Source organism: Mixophyes fleayi, chromosome 2, assembly GCF_038048845.1.
Source record: "Mixophyes fleayi isolate aMixFle1 chromosome 2, aMixFle1.hap1, whole genome shotgun sequence".
NCBI lineage: Eukaryota > Metazoa > Chordata > Amphibia > Anura > Limnodynastidae > Mixophyes > Mixophyes fleayi.
Genome location: NC_134403.1, coordinates 226,044,255 through 226,060,258, shown reverse-complemented (window position 1 = coordinate 226,060,258; position 16,004 = coordinate 226,044,255). Strand labels below are relative to the sequence as shown.

The window sequence follows — 16,004 nt, the reverse complement described above, 5'->3', positions numbered from 1 at the left end:
ACTGGCCAGTGATAGCTGTAAAATTCAGAGCAGCACTGGACTGTTGCGGTCAGAAGGGGAAAAACTACACATTCCAAATATGTAGAACTATTTTTGTGTGGACTTACTTTCAAAGAGGCATTGGGTAACAACTTTCATTATCATGTTTCGGGTTTTTTAAATGTAATTTGCTTATATCTTAGGGTATTGAAATTAAGTCCACATCTTCTGGACAGCATTTTGTCTGCCTGACAGCAGCTGAGGTTAGTGTTAAACAATCATTTGCAAACTCCAAATTACAAATGTCATCAGCTCATTCTATCTCAAATACTTGTTTTCTTGCATTCAATAATAGAGCTTATTTCTCCATCATCCATTCTGGGGGACACTGCTACCATGGTGTTGTCTGAGGGTGCTTGGAGTTGGCACTTAAATAGTTAAGAACTAAACTTGCTGCGGGCTCCTCCCCTCTGCAACCCCACTGACCTCAGTTATGTTTAAGTGCCCGAGGAGTTGGGCTGTGTTTAGTACTGCTTAGCAGTACTTGCTGTTTAGTAATAGATTTTATTTTATCTTAGTTATTTATTATTATTGTAGGTGGGGATGAATGTTTCTAACATGTTTTTCCTAATAGGTTTTTTTAATGGAGCAGTGATCCATTTTTATTTAAATAAAAAAAAAATCGTCAGCGCTAAGTGACTGTCAATATTCAGTGCCACAGGCAGAGAGTGCCGCACTCCGTCCGGAGACCGGACATTTTGGAAGATACCAAGGTCCGCGCTGAGGCGGAGGGGGAAGTTTGATATCTCCGAGCCTGAACAGTGGTGCGAGCGGGAGATACACCTGAATGAGAGTGGAGTTTAGAAAAACTGTGTAAAAAGCTCACGGAGGCTCCGACAGTGGTGTGAAGCCATAGAAGACTGGGGGAGTAGTTCAAGACTCCCAACCTGTCAGTGAGACATTCCAAAGCGGGAAATGTTCGCGCCCTTTCTTCATGACAGGACGGGTCGTTTGGAGGCACACTGTTGCTGGCTTCTTCCCTTGGGATCCTCCAGCTTCTTCCTCATTGTTTATCACTAAGTTCCCCATAGGTATTTTTTTTTTTACAGATATATATATATATATATATATATATATATATGAATATATATATTGCATTTATTTATCTAACTAGAACTTCTTCTCTATTGTGAGTAATTATAGAAGTCTCTATAGTTGGAACTGTATTCATTCCCCCCTCCCTCCCCCACTTTAAGATTTGGGGCTGGATAATCTAGTGAAAGTTTTGTACATTTTAGTGGATATCCTAATGAAAGCTCGTAAACCAGTGTCTGCTAAGATATATCATAGGGTGTGGAAAATTTATGTACAATGGTGTGGAAAGAAGTGTTGCGACCCTGCATTTTTCAGCCTGGCTCGGTTTCTAGCTTTTCTCAAGGGTAGTCTAGAAACGGGTCTTAGGTTAAATTCTTTAAAGGTGCAAGTCTCCGCCTTTTCTATTTTCTTCCAACGACATTTGGCCTCTTTACCTCATGTTCGTACCTTTCTTCAGGGGGTGCTGCTTATTCTGCCTCCCCATGTTCCTCCGTTGGCTCCGTGGTACCTAAATCTAGTCCTTGATGTTCTTCAGTGTCCTCCATTTGAACCACTACAATCAGCATACATCAGATTTATGACATGGGAAGTTGTATTCCTTTTAGCCATTGCTTCTGCTAGAAGAGTATCTGAATTAGGAGCCTTGTCCTGTAGAGATCCTTACTTAGTTTTTCATGAGGACAGAGCGGAGCTCAGGACTGTTCCTTCCTTTTTGCCTAAAGTGGCTTCAAGTTTCCATATAAACCAAGACATAGTGGTTCCGGCCTTTCGTGAAGAAATGTCCTCTTCGGGACCTTCTACTTCTTCTACTGGTCTGAATGTAGTTAAAGCTTTAAAGATACATGTGGAAAAGACTTCTGCTTGTCGAAGAACTGATTCTCTCTCTTCTAAAAGAGGATGGCCAGCTACCAAACAGACTATTGCTCGCTGGATTAAATCTGTAATTAGACATGCCTATGAGTATGAATCGTCCTGTGCCTAGAGTTCTCACGGCGCACTCTACACGTGTGGTGGGGGCGTCCTGGGCTGCTTGTCATGGAGCTTCTGCGGATGAGCTGTGTAGGGCAGCTACCTGGTCCTCTGTCCATACTTTTACTCGATTTTACAAGTTTAACAATTTTGTGTCTTCGGATGCCAATTTTGGCAGAAATGTTTTACGAGCAAGTAGACCAGGTCATTCCCACCCTTAAAGGGCTACTTTAGGAGGTCCCCATGGTAGCAGTGTCCCCCAGAATGGATGATGGGAGAAAAGAGGATTTTTGTACTTGCGTTAAATCTCTTTCTCCGAGTCCATCTGGGGGACACTGAGTTCCCTCCCTTTTGTTGGTATTCTGTTAAGTTACATTGTTGTGCCCATTTTCTTGGGACTTTAGTATTACTGAGGTCAGTGTGGTTGCAGAGGGGAGGAGTGAGCAGCAAGTTTAGTTCTTAACTATTTAAGTGCCAACTCCGAGCGCCCCAGACAACCCCATGGTAGCAGTGTCCCCCAGATGGACTCGGAGAAAGAGATTTAACGTAAGTACAAAAATCCTCTTTTCCCTGCATCTGCTTGTGTGTTTTACGTTTCTGCCATCATTTTTGCTCTTTAAAACAGTCCTTATAACTGATTTTCGCCACACTCATCATACAAACCCTTGTCAAACCATGTTTGAAGACTCCCCTGACTATGGACATATTAATTGGCATACTACAGAGAATCATCAATGCATGGAAGCTGAGAAACTGCAAAGTTAGAGGACACTGCGAGGACTCTGGTCTCATTCTCTTTTATAGAAAAAATAAAAATCTTTCCATTTGTCCTATATGTTGCTTGTACTATATGCTTTTCTCTTTCATCCAGTCTGGGGGACACTGCTTACCATGGGGTTGTGGAGGGAGCTTGGGGAGTTGGCACCTAACTAGTTAACTTTAGTACTGCCGACAGACCCCTCCCCTCTACAATCCCCCTGCCCCCTCTTGTTCAGGTTTTTTTTAGGTGCCCGTGAGTTGGGCAGCGTTAATGTACTGCTAGTAATTTTTTCTTTTATTTCAGTTTCTTTGAAAATTTTATTTTTTAACAGGTGGCAGCGCTGGTGTGTGTTCTGCTATAGAGAACACACACAGCAGAACAGCGGCAGACACTCCCCTGCTCAGATGAGAGCCAGCGGCTCTCACTGACAGGGATGGACAGAATGGGTGCCTGAATTTGGAGTAACAAGCGGTCTCACCGGACAGCTGTCACTCCTGGAGCCTCCCTGATAACCGGCGCTGCCACTGCAGGCATAGAGCGCCGGTTATCGGATATCTATTATAGTGGCGGCCATCTTGGATCCGGATCAAGAAGGGGAAACCGCTATTAAGGAGAGGAGGAAGTGGCTATACCAGGATCCCCCCTCATGCATAGGAGGGGACATCAGGTATCTTCCGCTGCGGAGACCTCCCCTGGAGGTCTCCTTTACTCTGCCACATTAACCCCGTTTTTTCTCCCGGATTTGGAGCTGCAGGGACAGCATTACTGAAGAGGGGGGGAGCTAAGACATAGAGCTCACCCCCCTCCTTCCAGAGAGAGATGGTCTGTTCCAGTCTTCTGGCGCCAAGGAGAAGCCCGGGAAGAGAGAGATCAGAGCTGAGGGAGCAGACACCAGGATACTGCTGCTGGACTTCTCCCCTATTTGGCCTTTGGGCTAAGTATTGATTTATTTAAACACATATTCTGTACTGCTGTGTACAAGTGGGCTAGCAGGGGTTATTTTATAGTCTCCTACTTGCTTCTGTTTTTTTTTTTACAAGTACAGCTTTTATGTATAGATTGGTTGATTACTTGTAGCTCTCTCTCTCTCTCTCTCTCTCTCTCTCTCTCTCTCTCTCTCTCTCTCTCTCTCTCTCTCTCTCTCTCTCTCTCTCTCTCTCTCTCTCTCTCTCTCTCTCTCTCTCTCTCTCTCTCTCTCTCTCTCTCTCTCTCTCTCTCTCTCTCTCTCTCTCTCTCTCTCTCTCTCTCTCTCTCTCTCTCTCTCTCTCTCTCTCTCTCTCTCTCTTTTCCCCCCTCCTCCTCTTAATTTAACAATTTTAGTCTGTGTGTTTGGTGTGCCTTCCTTTATTAAGAAATGTCAGATAAGGGAAAGGGCCCTATTGCTAAATATTTTACATATTCTAAATGTCATGTTAAATTACCTAATGGCCAGAAGAACCCGGCATCGGGGTACCTTTATGTGGCGGCCCAGAATACTGCAGCTGTTTCATCTTCTAACCAGCCTGCATCTATTTCTGCTAGAAGGACGTTATGGCTGAAATCCTTGGAAGGGGATGCGGAATCAAAAAAGTCAGTGGAAATCATTCCTTTTTCTGCTGCAGGTTTGTTCGGCCCGGAATTGGATACCCTGATTGCACAGGCAACGGGGTAAAAACAATTCCTTGCCGGTATTCCCTAGTAGGAGCCGTAACCCTCGGGTCAGTTCCTTTCGCCAGCCCTTTCGGGGGACTTCCTTACCTAGGGGTCAGTCCTTCAGAGGCAGGCATCCCAATTCTCGGGGCTCCTCTGCCAGGGGAGATCCTCGTTTGCAGGTAGGCATCATACTCCCAAGACCCAGGAGAAGCCTGCATCCTGACATCCACCCTGTTCCTTTGGAGGGGGTGCCTGTGGGGGGGGACGTCTGTCTTTGTTTCAAGAACAATGGACAGCGTCCTCTCAAGATCCTTGGATTCGGGGCATTATATCAGAGGGGTACAGGATAGACCTATTGGGCACAGCTCCACATCGTTTCTTCTTGACCCCGTTACCCCGAGATCCATCAAGACGCCAGGCAATACAGGATTGTGTCGCCTCTCTTCTTTCTCAGAGAGTTATCAGCAGGGTCCCAAACTACCAGAAAGGACAGGGCTTCTATTCAAACCTGTTTCTGGTCAAGAAGCCGGACGGCTCCTTTCGGCCCATCTTAAACTTAAAAAAGGCCTCAATGTGCACTTAAGGGTGGACAAGTTTCGGATGGAATCCCTGAGGTCAGTGATAAACGGCTTAGAGAAGAATCAGTTTTTGGCGTCCATAGATATAAAGGACGCTTACCTCCATGTTCCCATTTGGATCCACCATCAATCCCTCCTGAGATTCACAGTGGGATCCTCCCACTATCAGTTTCAGGCCCTCCCATTCGGCCTCTCCACAGCGCCGAGGGTTTTTACGAAGATCATGTCAGTTATGGCAGCATGTCTTCACCTACAGCGAGTTCAGGTAGTACCTTATTTGGACGACCTGCTCATCAAATCTTCCTCGGAGACTGGCTTAAGGCATCACTTATCCCTCTCCTTGGCAGTTCTCTAGGGCCATGGATGGCTAATAAACCTAAGGAAATCTCAGATGATCCCGTGTCAACGCATGGTTTTCCTAGGGCTCATTATGGACACCAGTCAGCAAAAGGTATTCCTGCCCGTCGAGAAGATCCGTTCTATTTAGAGTATAACAACTCAGGTCTTGACTTCTCCCAGCCCCTGAATGCACTTGTGCATGCGGTTGATGGGAAAGATGGTAGCCTCCTTCGAGACCCTTCCCTTCTCATTCCCGATGTTTTCAGTGGGATCTATTAAGCAAATGGTCGGGATCCCACCTACACTTGGATCTCCAGAAAATATCTCTATCCCCAAGGACGATAGAATCGCTCCAGTGGTGGCTAGTCCTGGATCACTTGAGGGTGGGCAGGTCCTTCGCTCCATGCTCATGGATCATAGCCACGACGGACGCCAGCCTAAAAGGTTGGGGGGCGGTAATCCTGCACCTCCGACTCCAGGGACTTTGGTCGGTACAGGAAGCAGCCTTATCTATCAATTTGCTGGAGCTGAAGGCGATTCTTTTAGCCCTCCGGGGGGCCCAGTCCCTCCTCCAGGACCACCCGGTCAGAGTCCAGTCCGACAACGCTACAGCCGTGGCATATGTCAACAGGCAGGGAGGAACCAAGAGTGTAGCTGCAATGAAGATTGCCGCTCAAATTTTGGTTTGGGCAGAACAATATGTCCCTGCCATCTCCGCAGTCTTCATTCCAGGAATAAGAAATTGGGAGGCCGACTACTTAAGTCGAAACCAGATGATGCCGGGGGAGTGGTCACTCCATCCGGAAGTTTTCCAGTACCTGGTTCAGAGGTGGGGTCTTCCGGACCTAGATCTCATGGCCTCCAGACACAACAAAAAGGTTCACAGGTTCTGCGCAAGGGCAAGAGACCCCTTAGCGGTGGCAGTGGACGTCATGACGATGTCATGGGAATTCAGGTTGGGATACCTATTTCCTCCGATTCCCATGCTTCCTCGGGTACTCAGATGAGTAAGACAGGGGGGTCTGCCAGTAATTCTGATAGCTCCCTCATGGCCGCGCCGAGTCTGGTACGCGGACATAATCTCTATGGCGGAAGGACGAGGAATTCCTCTTCCATCTCGAGACGACCTGCTTCTGCAGGGTCCCGTCCGTTACCAGAATTTACCTCGGCTCAGTTTAACGGCATGGCTGCTGAAGCCAGCCTCTGGAGGGCTAGAGGTTTTTCCCCCCAGAGTAGTAGACACTTTAATGCGAGCCAGAAAGCCAGTTTCAGCTCGCATATATCATCGGATTTGGAGAGCTTACATCAGATGGTGCGCAAATAGGACATGTCCCTCGTCTTCCTTTCGTCTCCCTCGCTTGTTGGCATTCCTTCAGAATGGCCTGGAGGCAGGGCTTCGATTAGGTTGCCTTAAAGTTCAGGTATCGGCTCTTTCAGTGTTTTTTCATCTGAAACTAGCGGATTTACCAGATATCAAGACTTTCCTTCAGGGAGTCCTGCATATTCAACCTCCCTATGTTCCGCCCACAGCACCATGGGATTTTAACCTGGTGCTGGATATGCTTAAAGGACCTCCCTTTGAACCTTTAATTGGTGCAGATTTGAAGTGGTTGACCTGGAAGGTCCTCTTTCTTTTGGCTATTGCATCTGCGCGTAGGGTGTCTGAACTAGGAGCTCTGTCTTGCCGGGAACCATATTTGGTTTTCCACGACGACAGAGCAGTGTTGAGAACCCTTCCTTCCTTCGTTCCTAAGGTAGTTTCGGCCTTTCACCTGAACCAGGGAATTGTAGTTCCGGTCTTTTCATCTACTTCCCATTCGGATCAGCAATCTATGAAAAAGTTAGATGTGGTTAGGGCTCTACGCATTTATGTCAAAAGAACTTCTCTGATTAGACGTACCGATTCTCTATTTGTTCTTTATGATGCCAATAAGAGAGGCTGGCCAGCCTCTAAACAGTCCATTGCAAGATGGATTACGGCAACCATTAAACAGGCCTACATAAGGGCTAACCGTCCTGTGCCGGAGAGACTAACCGCCCATTCCACCAGATCGGTAGGGGCGTCGTGGGCAGCAAGAAATGGGGCTTCTGCAGACCAGCTTTGCAGGGCAGCCACCTGGTCTTCTGTTCATACATTTACAAAATTTTACCAGTTTAATGTATTTGCATCCACTGATGCAAATTTCGCTCGTAGTGCTTTACGAGCGGGATTTTCAGGGTAGTCCCACCCTTAGGGGGCTACTTTAGAACGTCCCCATGGTAAGCAGTGTCCCCCAGACTGGATGAAAGAGAAAAGAGGATTTATGTACTCACGTTAAATCCGTTTCTCTGATTCTGTCTGGGGGACACTGCGATCCCTCCCTTCTGCTTTTCTTCTGTGTGCTCTTGTTTGACTGGCTTTTACTCCTTGGGCTTTTTAATTAACTGCACAAGAGGGGGCAGGGGGTTTGTAGAGGGGAGGGGTCTGTCGGCAGTACTAAAAGTTAACTAGATAGGTGCCAACTCCCCAAGCTCCCTCCACAACCCTATGGTAAGCAGTGTCCCCCAGACGGAATCAGAGAAACGGATTTAACGTGAGTACATAAATCCTCTTTTCTCCTCTACCTTTTCTGTATCTTACGATTAACATTTTATTTTTATCCCCATTCATCAAATATGTTTCTCTCATGTTCTCCAGTCTCCAGCAAGACGTTGTGGACAAATCCAACAAGGAGATGAGATAGTTAAAGTGAATGATCGGATAGTGGTAAGTTGAAGTTGAGAAAAGAACTTAATAAATTGTGGGTCTGTGGATGGGGTCTCAATATTTATAATATACCTCTTCTAAACATATAGAAACTTTCAACATGAGTAAAACCAAGGCATATTTTGGTTGCTTATGTCTGTATTTTTACCAGCTAGTCCATAGAAGCTTGCAGTAGACTTATGAAGGAATCATAATTTGTAGCTCGTTAACAGACCACATTGTTGAATGGAATATAAAATTTCTGCCCTGCAATGGACATTCTTCAGATTTCTTCATATAGTTCAATTAAACTCCTCTTACTGCATCTTTTTTTGTTTTGTCTTGGCAGGATGATTTTAAAGTGGTTTGAATCTAACTGCAAAATTAGTTTTCTAATGCCAGTTTTTGACTTGGAGCACACTTCGAAAGGAAAAATAACTCCTACATTAAAACCCATCTACTGGAGAACTAGATATTTCATTTATTTTAGTTTGAAAATAGTCACATGCCACACTATTCCCTATTTACTACAGCAGATATTATTATGCAGCCACAACTACATTTAGCTTTATACTTTATCGATATCTTGTTTCCTTCAAACCAGTTAGTGTTTGTCGACATGTAACAAATAGATGAGGTCCTAACCCTTTTTGTCTGAAGCTGGAAGCAAACTGTATATTCTTGCAGTGTGGCAGGAGGGAATCTGTCTAGTCCTCTCCCATAGAACTTCATAGAAAGCTGCTGTTTTTTGGAAGGTTATATAACAGTGAGTTTTCCAAAATAAAAGCTCTGTAACAAGACATGTTTACTGTTATACTGTGTAACCCCAGTTAGGGAAACATGGCGGTACTGTGGTTTGCATCGTTGCCTCACAGTGATGAGGTTATGGGTTCGATTCCAACCAAGGCCCTGTCTATGTGGAGTTTGTATGTTCTCCCTGTGTTTTGTGTGGGTTTCCTCTGGGTGCTCCAGTTTCACCCCACAGTCCAAACACATTGACCTCTTCACTGACAAAAATGTGTGTTTGTATGTGAGGGGTAGGGAATTTAGATTGGAAGCTCCATTTGGGCAGGGAATGATGTATATAGCGCTGCATAGTGTGATTGGCACTATATAAATACATGATGATAAAAATAGTCTAGCTTTAGCACTTTAACTGGACCTTAGTTTCCAGGAGGTCATGAACAATTTGCCAGCTGTTTCAGAAATGAAAACTATTTGTTTTACCTATAAATATAATCACCTGACCATGTAGGAAACGGCCATCTTGTTTTTGCATGGAATCTGTTTTAGAAATATGCAATCATAATGTCCTTTTAAATATGTTGTGCATAGTGAGTACATGTGAACTGCATTTAACTTTTATATTCAAATTGAATGGTTTTAACTTTTTTTTTTTTTTTTTGTTTAGGTTGGTTGGACACAGAAAAACCTTGTGTTGAAACTACAGGAAAGGTCAAATTTTGTGACTCTTGTATTAAAGAAAGTCTCTATTTTCCCATCTAAAACTCCTGTTTCACCAAACCTAAAAAGAGTGCATGGAGCATTCACTTCAGTGTCCGCACACAGTGCTCCAGTCTCACCAGCTGTTAGTGATATACTTGCTTCAGCATCAGAACCTAATGCTGGCCCTTTGCTCAAATCAAATAGTGTTCCCAATTTGCTGGTAAAACACAAAAACCTACTGCCAACACAAAGTGCACCTACCATTCTGATATTGAACTGCTTGCCAGTTTTGAAACCAGAGAGTGGAGATTGCATTTCACTAAAACTTTCTGAAACAGTGTCTTCCTATACTGAAAACTTTTCTGAAGAAAAGCAGAATCAGCCTAGTGAGTTTTCCTCGCAGATGCATAATACCTGGCCGTATCCTGGTACTCCATCACATTGCAAGCCTCAGGTTCACGCATCCTCCGTTTTTCCCTCATCCATTTCCACATGTTCTTCTGACCTATCCACTCTACAGAATATGTCCTCTTCAACTATATATGCCAAAACCCTTACCCCTATTACACAATTTTCCCCAGTTCCACAAGACTTAAAGGTTGGTAAAGGTTTATTTTTTAATTTTTGTTTTGTTTTGCCCATCTTGGCCAATCTATTTGTATGTCCATCAGACTTTGCATAATCCTAATGGCTGTAACAATAGTGTGTTTATTTATCATTGGTAGCTGTTTATGTTGGTTTTCTCTTTCAAATGAGTGTATCATATACCTAGTCCAGCACTTCACAAATCATAGGCACTACTTTGCCATGGCGCTTAACCGTGCCCTGTGTGAATTCTGACATTTGCACATCTTCTCGGGGGAAAAGATGTTAACTGTTCCATCTAGGGATTTGATTTGCACAACTGCAAAGGCTAGTGGGTGTGTGATCATTGTAATCAGTGGGTTCCATTTCCATACCAATTTACATGTTTTACTAGTATTAAAAAAACATTTTATTAGATTATTTAACAGATTTATTAGATTGCCTCTAAAGCACCTTTTATGCAAAGTATGGCTATTATCATTTAACTGATCAATTCTCTTAAACTAATCTTATTGTTTACTGAGGTAAGATGTGCACATAGATTCCTCAGGTACAAAATTGTTAACCAAGTGACATGACCTAAATGCTTCAATTTATTCTGTACTGTCCTGAATCTCATTAATCAGACGAGCTTACCTAATTGTTTCTCCTTTCTAAACCTTTTCAACCAGATGAACTTGTCTAAATTGACTCTCATTCCACCAATTGGTGGTCACTAGACCATTATCCTCCCTCCCCCATGTATCCCCATCATGCAGGGAACTGTGTTTTTTTAGGGTGCCTACAGGACATGGTGCTTTCTTGCCAGACTGTCTTGGCATACTGTATTTTTAATTACATTTTTATTTTCCACTGCGGTTTGTTTGATTCTCCTGCTGGGGTTCTTTACTGGAGCAGACAGCTTAGCCGGGCTGTCTTGTCATCCAGACTGGGCTGAGAAGGTGCAGTTTCTGGCACCTCTTCCTGCTCAGACATAAAACTGCTTCTCAAGCAGTAAGCAGCTGCTGCACCCAATGGAGTAAGTGACTTCCCCCTTCTGGTGCTTGGAGGGGGAGACAGATTAGCCATGGTCAGCCTTGGGGCTTAGGGGCTTGTAAGGAGTACGGTGTCTACAGTCCCTATTGAGGAAAAGGTCAGTTGGGGGCATCTGAAAGCAGGCAACCCTGCACTAGGAAATAGTTGGGCCAGAAGGGGTCTGTCCTTCTGTGGTGGTATTTGGCAGTGCTGGGTCCTGGATGTAGGTGCAATCCTAGGCAGAATAGCACCACCTCCTTTCTGGGCTCCTCTAAATTATTATTTTTATTATTAATTTTTATTTATAGGGCGCCACTAGGTATCCGTAGCGCCGTACAGGGACAAACAAGTACAATACAAGGTGAGACAGCACGATACAGTAAACAAAATGCACAGTAACTCCGAGATCTCAAAGCACAGCTAGAGGGGCGGGTGGAGGGGAGAGGGGAAGGTCCCGCATACGACGGAGCCCAAGAGGGCACGGAGGGCAGGGAAACCCCCAGAGAGGAGAGGAGGGAGCAAGAGGGAACCGGGAGGAGGAGGGCAAGGTAGCTGGAGAGCAGAGTTAAAGTGGTGAAGACAGGAGGAGAGATGACCCTGCTCGAAGGAGCGTACAATCTAAGCTGTGCTTACTTTAATTGCTGAGTTTTCTTTGTCTGCTGCCACACAGGTTAATTTTCTTTATTGTGTCCTCTCCTTATCGGTCATGGAAAGGGAGTAATTCCAGGTCTAAGTCTGGTGGTTTTTCATCAGTAATCTTTTATACTTGTGTCAAATGCCAACCTAAATTGCATAGTGGACAGTCTTATGTGCTACATACGAGGTTGACAGCCGACTGTCACTCACACCTGCACTTGGCACCACTGATATGGCAGAAATGTCTTGGGCTATATCCCTCGCCCAATTTTTCTGAGCTTATGCAAATTGCTGTGTGTCCTCAAGCAACTGGTGAAGGCATCCATTTCTCCACTTCTTCTGCAGATGCTACAGCTTCTGACACCAGACATCTGGGTGTGCTTGTCAGTGGTCATCTGATCCATCAGCACAGCCACTAGACAAACAAGTTTGTGCAGAGTCCGTTTAGAGTTTACTTAGTTCCTGGAGAACTTTTCAGTGAATAGGCCCTGAAAACATCAGTTCTGCTTTAGTCCCATCATGGGTAAGGTCTCACTCTGAGTATTCCTCTCAGGAGGAGTGGAGGAGCCTCACATTGAGCACTCTTCATATTCCCATTCCAAATGCCACAGCTTACAGATAGACCATCATTAAGTCTGTCTATATGGAGGCTGGGGCTTCTTAGGCCCATGTTGGCCTCTGCTTGGGCCAACAAGACTGTGGAAAAGTGGTTGGAACAACTTTTGTAAGGAAAGGCTTTCGTCTAAATCCATGTCTTTGGTCAAACACATCCAAGTGGTGTCTGAATATATTTGGGACATGGCTCTGGATGTTGGTCTCATTGGAGCTAGAATTTCTGGCTCAAGGCTTGGGAGGTGGATTCAGAGTCTAAGAACATTCTGGAGTCCTTGCCTTTTTTGGGTGATATCTTACTCGGGCCGAAACTGGATATTATCGTTAGCCAGGTGATGGGTGGCAAGAGTTCCTTCCTGCCAGTTAATTTTCCTAAGGCATTGGAATCTTGTTTTCAGTCCTTCCGTTCAGTAGAGGAAAGATCAGAAGTTTGAGAAAGCAGGCTTCTACCCCTTGTGGAGGACAATATAGAGGAAAGTAGGCCTGATCTTCTAAGAATCAAGCAGCCAAGCCCTTGGGCAACTTGTGTGCGCATTGGGCCCTCGGCCGATTCAGATCAGTGGTTCAATCCCACCCAGAATCAGTGGTTCAATCCCATTTCGAGATTCCTGGATGAGGGACATCCGGGATCGGGGAAGTGTCCTCGATCTCTTCAGAACACCATCCAGATGATTTTCACTACTGGCTTTCCGGTGGAACAGGTAAAATAACAGAAAACTGCAGGAATCTATTCACAGATCTGTCATCAACAGCATGGAACTGGGTATGTTCATGCTGCTCATGGACATAAAAGATGTTTATTTACATATTCCAATCTGGGAGGGTCATTATTGCCTTTTCAGATTTGCGGTATGGTTCCATCATTTTCAGTTTTAGGGCCATGCCCTTTGGTTTAGTGAGAGCCCCACAGAGTCCAAGGGGAGGTAATGATCATACCTTACTGAGACGATATTTTGGTGAAGCCGGAATCCTGACTCTGCCATTTCTTGATAATGTGCCTTAAGCAAAGGTCCCATGGTTGGATTATCAATTACTGGAAATACAACCTGGCTCCCACCCAAACGCTGTTCTATCTGATGTTGGATTCTCGAGCAGAGGGTGTTTCTCTCAAGAGACCCAGATAGACTATTTACTCAGACTGGAAAGTTTTCTATTGGCTCGCAAAGGACATTTGTCCTGTTCTGTATGCAAGATGGTCTTGACTTTTAAGTACGTGAAGTTTGCATGGTTTCACTCAAGGGTCTTACAAATTGAACTCCCCTCAAAATGAAACAAGTCTCAGAGGTGGTGTATCTCTCTCTCCTCTGGTGGTTGAATGTTGACATCCTCAACAGAGGCCGTCCTTTGCCATATGGAACTGAACAATTGTGATGACAGATGCCAGTCTTCGGGGCTGGGGGCTGTCATTCTTTATTGTCAGTTTCAGGGTCTCTGGTCCCTGGCAGAGGCCAGGCTTTGATCAGTTTCCTGAAGTTAAGCACAGTTTTAAATGCTCTAGTACTGGAACATCTTCTATCTTGGGCACATCCATAAGAGTGCATTCCGGCATGCCACCTCGGTGGCCAACTTCATCCATCAGGGAAGCGCAAAGATCTCTCTTGCAATAAAGGAGACCACCTGGATCGTGCGCATGGCAGAAAAAAATATATGCCGTAAATGTTCATACTAGAGATGGAAATCCCAGAAGCTGATGATTTTAGCAGGCACGACCTACATCCAGGAGAATGGTGACTCTAGAACATTTTTCAGCAATTTGTGGCCAGATGGTAAAACATTCCCTGGGTTAGCAGATTGTTCCTTAGATTAATTAAGGCGCTATGACAGAACCACCGATATCTTGAGAATCGGCATAATGGTGTGACCGCAGAATCACCAGGTGGAGCGATTCTGCTCAAGGACCATGAATCTAAAAGCATTTATGATAGACTCAATGATGGTACTTTTATCTGGTTTGTCTGTTCCCACAAGTGGCTATGCTGCCACATGTTATCAAAAAAATAAAATGAAAAGGAGTCCAGGTGCTGCTGTTGGCACTGACAAAGATGGTTGTGGTACATGGACATTCTCAGGATGATGGTGGGTCCGTTGTGGCATCTTCCACTAAAGTAGGATCTGCTAATACAGTTCTATTTTAATAAGATGAATAAGTCCCACGGAACAGTGTGTTTTTGCTGGAGATAGAGAGAAGCCTATCAAAGTGTTTCTCTAGCCATGCCTATTTTACAAGGATTGAGATGGTAGATGTACCGCCGCAATGTTCCTTTCGGCATCTCAGGATGGCGAAAAGGACAGTAGGGCATGGTGAATGAAAAAATATTTTTTTAAATAAAACCTTTTAACAAACTAAACCACTAGTAAAATACTTTTTTGAAATGTGAGTGCTTGGTATCATCAGGTATTTGGGTTGCAGAGTGGTTTCTATGGCCTGCTGGCCAGGGGGCAGCTGAGTGGGTTCACGGTCTTTGGTCTAACAATGTTTTCTCTTCTGTTGAATGTTAGGCTTGTGAATCTGTGTTCTCCCTGCATGCGCTAACATTTTGTTAGATATGACTTATCTTTGTTTGTAAAATTGGTAAATAATTTTTAATGTGCACAAATAAGCATCTTTCATTCTCTGTAGTTCTCCAAGCTTTAGAGTCTAGAGTTTTAAAACCTCTTAATCCATGCATTTTAAGTCGGTGTATTTATTAATGATCTTCATGAGTTATTTTGTATTTACATTGATTATCTTCTGAATGTGCTTACCCTGTCTTTTTCTCATGGTCCTTGCAGCTGTGGATTATTTTAGACAGCATCCAAACCTTCTCCATGTACTAATCTGCATGTTCAGATTGATCAGAAATTTATCCTCTCATTTTAATGCTGTCGGGATGCAATAGAAATGTAGAATAAAATTTACTGGTTTTGCCTTTGCCAGGAATCCTTCTTGATAGTACCCACATATTTTCCCTCCTTTCTGGTGATTTAATTTTAATCTGTTATATTTCTACATCTGAAGTTGTTCTTTGGAAATACACACACAGAGGAGGTATGCTGGGATGGATTTCTTTGAACATCCTACTTCCCTCTTCTAATAGGAGTATTGGAGGAGCCCTGGAGTATTTGCGTGAAAGGGATTACATGTAACGCACTGTCTACATTTGCCTTATTACTGTTGGTATTTGTATAGGCCCTTCTCCATGTTTTACATATTGACTGTTCCATTATCCCAAATCCTATATTTCGTTATGCATACAAATTTCTCCTTTCTTATATTTCTCAGTACAATTCCCGTCCGAGAAGTGGTTCAGCTTCTTCAACAACCAGGTACAAGAAAAGTAACAAAAGCCATAGTCGCTCAGTATGCTTCTTACACCACCCCACTATCTCTACATTTTCTTATTTATTTCTTATTTATAGCCTGCTCACTGTCCCATTGTCGTCTGAGGTCTTGAGGCCTTCAATATCGGACAGTAATCTGGTAACGCCAACAAATTCGGCAGTCATTCCAAAATGTCAGGTTCAAGAGGGACTAGAAGGTGAGAAGTACCATTTAATATTGATATTCGATCCCTGACTAGAGTCGCAGAATCTGTGGTATTTGTTCTTCATCTTCCTGCATGTCCGTGTATAATCACTCTTGAAGAGAGTGGGT

At 44.2% G+C, this 16,004-nt stretch overlaps 1 protein-coding gene across 1 annotated transcript in view; it reads left to right on the top strand.

Moving 5' to 3' along the window:
* Positions 1 to 16,004, top strand: part of CNKSR1 (connector enhancer of kinase suppressor of Ras 1) — a 40,665-nt gene that overhangs the window by 4,749 nt on the left and 19,912 nt on the right. The window contains exons 7-11 of the mRNA XM_075197754.1: positions 183 to 242; positions 8,030 to 8,098; positions 9,489 to 10,121; positions 15,633 to 15,676; positions 15,770 to 15,923. Of these exons, the coding sequence (XP_075053855.1) occupies positions 183 to 242; positions 8,030 to 8,098; positions 9,489 to 10,121; positions 15,633 to 15,676; positions 15,770 to 15,923 (960 nt within the window). The remainder of the gene's footprint in view (positions 1 to 182; positions 243 to 8,029; positions 8,099 to 9,488; positions 10,122 to 15,632; positions 15,677 to 15,769; positions 15,924 to 16,004) is intronic.